The sequence below is a fragment of the Alligator sinensis genome, unplaced genomic scaffold, assembly GCF_000455745.1.
Source record: "Alligator sinensis unplaced genomic scaffold, ASM45574v1 scaffold1298_1, whole genome shotgun sequence".
Lineage (NCBI taxonomy): Eukaryota > Metazoa > Chordata > Crocodylia > Alligatoridae > Alligator > Alligator sinensis.
This window is the reverse complement of record NW_005842192.1, coordinates 270,322-274,997: the sequence shown is the minus strand read 5'-3', so window position 1 is coordinate 274,997 and position 4,676 is coordinate 270,322. Positions and strand designations below refer to the sequence as shown.

The following is a 4,676-nucleotide window of genomic DNA, read 5'->3' as shown; positions in this document are numbered from 1 at the left end:
TCCCTTCTCTCTCCGCTGTAGCGTCAAGCTTTGTTCAACATGACACTCGTTCCTTCCCCTTCGCTCTACTGCTGCCTTGTCAACAGTCTGACAAAATATTGCAATAAATCAAACTGAAATATTGACGATTACACGCAAGAGGTGAAAGAAAAACCCATTACCTTTCCGTTAAATACACGTTTTCCTCAATAAGGTCAAAGTAACAGGGCATTTTTCCTTGCTTGGCAAACTCCTTCCAACGCTGCGGGTCTCTGAAGTCATCCATGATGCACAATCGACCGACCATTGCCGAATCCCGAGGCAATGACTCCACCTGTTCTCCCTCCATCTTTACTTTCTTCCTTTCTCTCGAGTCTCCATCACTCTCCGAGTCGCTTTCCACTTCTGGCCTTCTTTTCTTGGGTGGTCCTCGCTCTTTCATGTCACTTTTCTCCAAAATCTTTGTCTCTTCTTTCTTCTCATTTACAGAGACTGGCTCTTTTGTCGAATTGCTGCTGATTTCGTGTGCCTGAACAGAACCTTTTTCCTTTTGGCTGAGAGCATGAAACTTGCTCGAGTGGCTAGGGAAGTGAGGCTTGCAATCGTCATCCCAATTATCGTCATCTTCATACTCCTCGTGGTCCTCCGTTAACGAATCTGGTACTTGCCCCTGTGTTCGTTCACAATTCATTGCGGAAGGCCTACTGCTGGATCTTGGGTCCCAATAACCATTGCCTTGCCAGTAATTCTGTGAACCACTATACAGCGCTGAACTTTGCTGGTAGGCATAACCTGAGTATATCCCATAGCTGCTATCAGGCTGCTGATATGTGCTACTGGGTTTCTCTGGTTGGGAGAAGTCCCACCCTAGGCTCCCCAGATCTTCTGTCGAATGAAATCCATCCACCCTAGAGAAGTCTCCTAAACCAGCCTGATTACTGAATCCAGCCTTCCCTTGTCTACTGTCTGGCTTAAAAGAATGCGTCTGCTGCCTACATTTATTTTCATCACTTTCAAAGCTCTCCGAAAGGCAAAAGGGCTGTTCTTCGTGCCTGCCAGTTGGCCTGGCTATGGACATCAACTCGTTTGAGAGCATTCTTTCCTCTGAACTTGGTTTGCTGTTAGAATTTGAGGTTAGGTCCGCCTGACTTGTACTGTCAACTCCATCGCTCTGCGGCTGAGAAATGTCTAGTTGGAGGTCTTCCGTTTCCTTTCTACTGAGCTCAGTAGATGTTGCCGGGCTCTTATCCATTCCCCTAGGAGAACCTTTGCTCTCCATCTGTGACCCGTTTTTGTTTGCTGTATTATCTGGCCTTTCTTCATAGTAAAGTTTGCTGGGCTCTGGCCGGTCGTCTTCCCAATGATCAGAGTACCGCCTATTGTCCTGGCTGCTCCGAGATGAACAAGGACTGCTTTCCTCCATCGTTATAGTAGAATTTTTGGGGATTACTACAACCGACTGAAGACGGTTCCTTGGGATACCATCATCCGAGTCAGAGTCCTCTGTATCGCTTTCTTCGCTCCCTTGCTCACTCTCGCTTTCTGCCGTATCAGAATAATCGTCAGGGTGGGCAGGAATGAATTCAGAAGTACTGCCACTACTATCGCATGTCGGGGCTTGAGCCACAGTGTCCATTTCTTCTGCAGTCACAACAATATCACACGATGGAAGCAAAGCTTCTGGAAAAGCCGACACCACCAGGGACTCTGCTCTTTCCTCCCTATCCACTGAAGTGTCGAGAGGCTGGTCCTTCAAGTCATCCAAGCCAGGTTTTTCAAAGACAGAACTCTCCTCAACTGCTTCCTCTCTCTCCAGGTGTCCCACTGGTACATCTAAATAATACGAATGCTCATTTTTAAATGATGGTTTTCTTTTTTGAAAGTCGGGCTCCATATGCTGGCCATCTAATTCAAGTATCTCTTCAGTCTCAGAGCACTCCAAGAATTCTTCGCTTTTATTCAGCCTGGCTCGATACACTTTGGAAGCATAAGTTTCCTCTAGGTGGTGTGTAATAATTAGATTGTCTATGTTCATTTTCAAGGAGCACTCTTCTTGGCAAGAATCTCGGCTTGAACTATCTACAATTAAGCTTAGTTTATGGGAGGGATTAACAGAACATGGTTCATCTTCAAACGAAGAGCTGGAATTTCGATCCTCTGCATTTTCATACTCGCACGTAACCGTTTGTGGCTCTACGTGAATGTCCATAAAAGTTTCTTGAGTAACTTTTATATCAGTGGGTTCCATTTCGATTTCTGAACGATGTAAGGAAGGATTAGTGTCATTGGAAACATAGCAAGAGACCGGATCTTTGGTTTTGTTACAAGGAGCTGTCTGGTCATCCCAATTTTTAAGTAACGTTTTAGAATTATCTACACCGAGAGCTGGTGAAGATATAACCTCATCTTGGACTGGAGCGGGAGCCTCCGTTTCTTTAAATGAACTGTTGCATTCATTGGACTGTATGTGAGAATTATCCAGATCTTGTCCTTTAGGTGACTTGTATACACTTTCAAACCCATTAGATGCCAACATACGTGATCTATTAGACTTTAGAGGCAACACCTCTGTTCTACACTGACTATCGTCAGAGGATATCGCAACGTCTTCTGCTTTGCAGGCACCGAAAGTTGGTAAGTCATCAGACCTACCTTCTGGGGAACCATTTAGATTCAGTTCAATGGGATAGTAAGTTCTTAACTGATCGTGCTTTACCTTTAATAAAGTTTCTTGTTCATTAATACTGTCGTGGCATTCATTTCCTGTAAATTCATCAGATTTGGAACGAGGAGAGCTGACTTTCAACTCATCTAGCTTTTTAAAAGTAGGCGAATCATTTAACTGATTTAATGGAGAAACAGTCTTTTCCCTTTCACATTTTTTCGAAATAGACATCCTTAACTCACTGCTTTTCAGACAAGACGTGTCTAAATCTAAAGAATTAGAATGCTGTTTGATTTCCTCAACCAATTCTGTACAACAGAAAGAACTTTTAAATTTATCCGACTTTGGTGCAGATGTCTTTGAAGGTGTGGACTTATAACGGGAAGAGTTCACATTGCTGTCGGGTTTAGAATGGGAAGTCCCCCTTCGATATCCCAGTTCGTTCAGGGGAGAGCACCTTTTTGCTGCTTCGCTTTCCAAGCTCCTTTTCGAGTCGCGATCTGATTTTGAAGACGACTTCCCTCTTCGCTCCATTTCGGCATAAGACGATTCTATTTTGCTGTCCCTGTCTGATTTCGAATAGGAAGAAGTTCTGGACTCTCTATACGAGGAGGAATGAGATGATGTGCGCCTCAAGTCACTTGACCGGGAATGTGTCCTCCGATACTCCTCTTCCGAATCCGAACTCTCCCTCATCCTGTTATCCATGTAAGAACGAGAATATCTCGTCCTCTCTCTGTAGGGGGAACTTCTATGGTACCTCCGGTCAGACTCATAGTAATAAGACCGTTCTGATCTTGAATAGGAAGAGCTGGTTCTAGAGCCTCTATCAGATCTGGATCGAGAGTGAGACCTGCTCCGTCTTCTGTCCCTGTCTGACCGAGAGCGTGAGGATGTATACCTGGAGTCTCTTTCTGATTTGGAGTAACTAGAATATTTTTCCTCTCTGTCCGGTTTGGAGCGCGAGGAGCATTTCCCCAGATCCTCACTTCTGAAAGAGGTGGAACACTTCCTCGGATCTTTTTCCTTTTCCGTACTTGATACTTTTAGTTCGTGGGATCTCTGGCTGGAAGACGTCCTCACAGAGTCTTCGTCGGACTCGGAACCCAGTACTGGGCCATCAGATTGCGAGAACTTCCTCTTGGAGCCCTGTTTTTTGGCGCAAAGAGAAATGCCCTTGGAGCCGTCCGAAACGTCTTCCTCCTTCCCAATATGGGAATCTTCCTTCTGCAGAGTTGTTTCTGTTTGCTCGGCTATATTTTGAGTTAAATGTTCTTCAAAACTAATAGAAACAGTATCCTGCTTAAGGCTCAGTTCTAAAGGTTCTTTTGCTAGCGTATTAGATGGCTCCTTTGGAGTTGGGACGTCTGCTTCTACAGCTGGCGACAGCAGCGGTATTACTATTGTTGGTAATGGGATTGGCAGTTGCGACAAAGCTGCTGTCATTAGGACTGGTGTCGATGCTGGTGGCGACGCTGTCTGGGGAGGCGGCGGCGGCGGTGGCGGCGGCGGCGTTGTTGGAATATCTGTCGCCACTGCCGCCACCAACTCCATTACAGGTGCTAAAGCTGCTGGTGGTGGCACTGAGGCTGTAGCTGCCAGTGGTTTTGCCGTAACACTAAGCAGATGCTTTTTAAAATGGATCTTGCCCAATTCCACCTTAGGCTTTGGTGGCGAAGAGTCTTCCGCTGCAGAGGTATCGCCAAGGTCCATTTTAATTTTGGGGGCGAAGTCAGTTTGAAGGGATGTAGCAGGGGAGTTCTGAGTTTCATTTTGTTTTTCGCTTCCAAGAGCCGTGAGAAATCTATTTTGCAAGGTTTTCTTTGTTAAACTGAAGCTGAAAGACACCTTCTGTCTTCCTTGCTCCTCAAGGTTCACCTTTGTTTTCGTGCCTTTGGGCAAAAAGCGACTAGAAGCAACGCCTTTGAACACCGGGCCTTTGAGAAAGCCAGGCTTTTGCACATTTTCAGTCTTGGCCTGCAACAAAAAGAAAAAAAAAAAAAAAAAAAAAAGCCATTAAAAGAACTATTTT

The 4,676-nt window shown here is 45.3% G+C and overlaps 1 protein-coding gene across 6 annotated transcripts in view; it reads right to left on the bottom strand.

Annotated features, from left to right (window-relative positions):
- The window catches only part of SETD2 (SET domain containing 2), a 116,696-nt gene that overhangs the window by 92,239 nt on the left and 19,781 nt on the right, over window positions 1-4,676 (bottom strand). For all 6 annotated transcript variants that reach the window (XR_003094713.1, XR_003094712.1, XM_025207373.1 and 3 more), the window contains exon 2: window positions 162-4,621. Coding sequence is in view for 4 of the 6 variants with exons in the window: in XM_025207373.1 (XP_025063158.1) it covers window positions 162-4,621 (4,460 nt within the window). In the remaining 2 variants the exon portion in view is untranslated. The remainder of the gene's footprint in view (window positions 1-161; window positions 4,622-4,676) is intronic.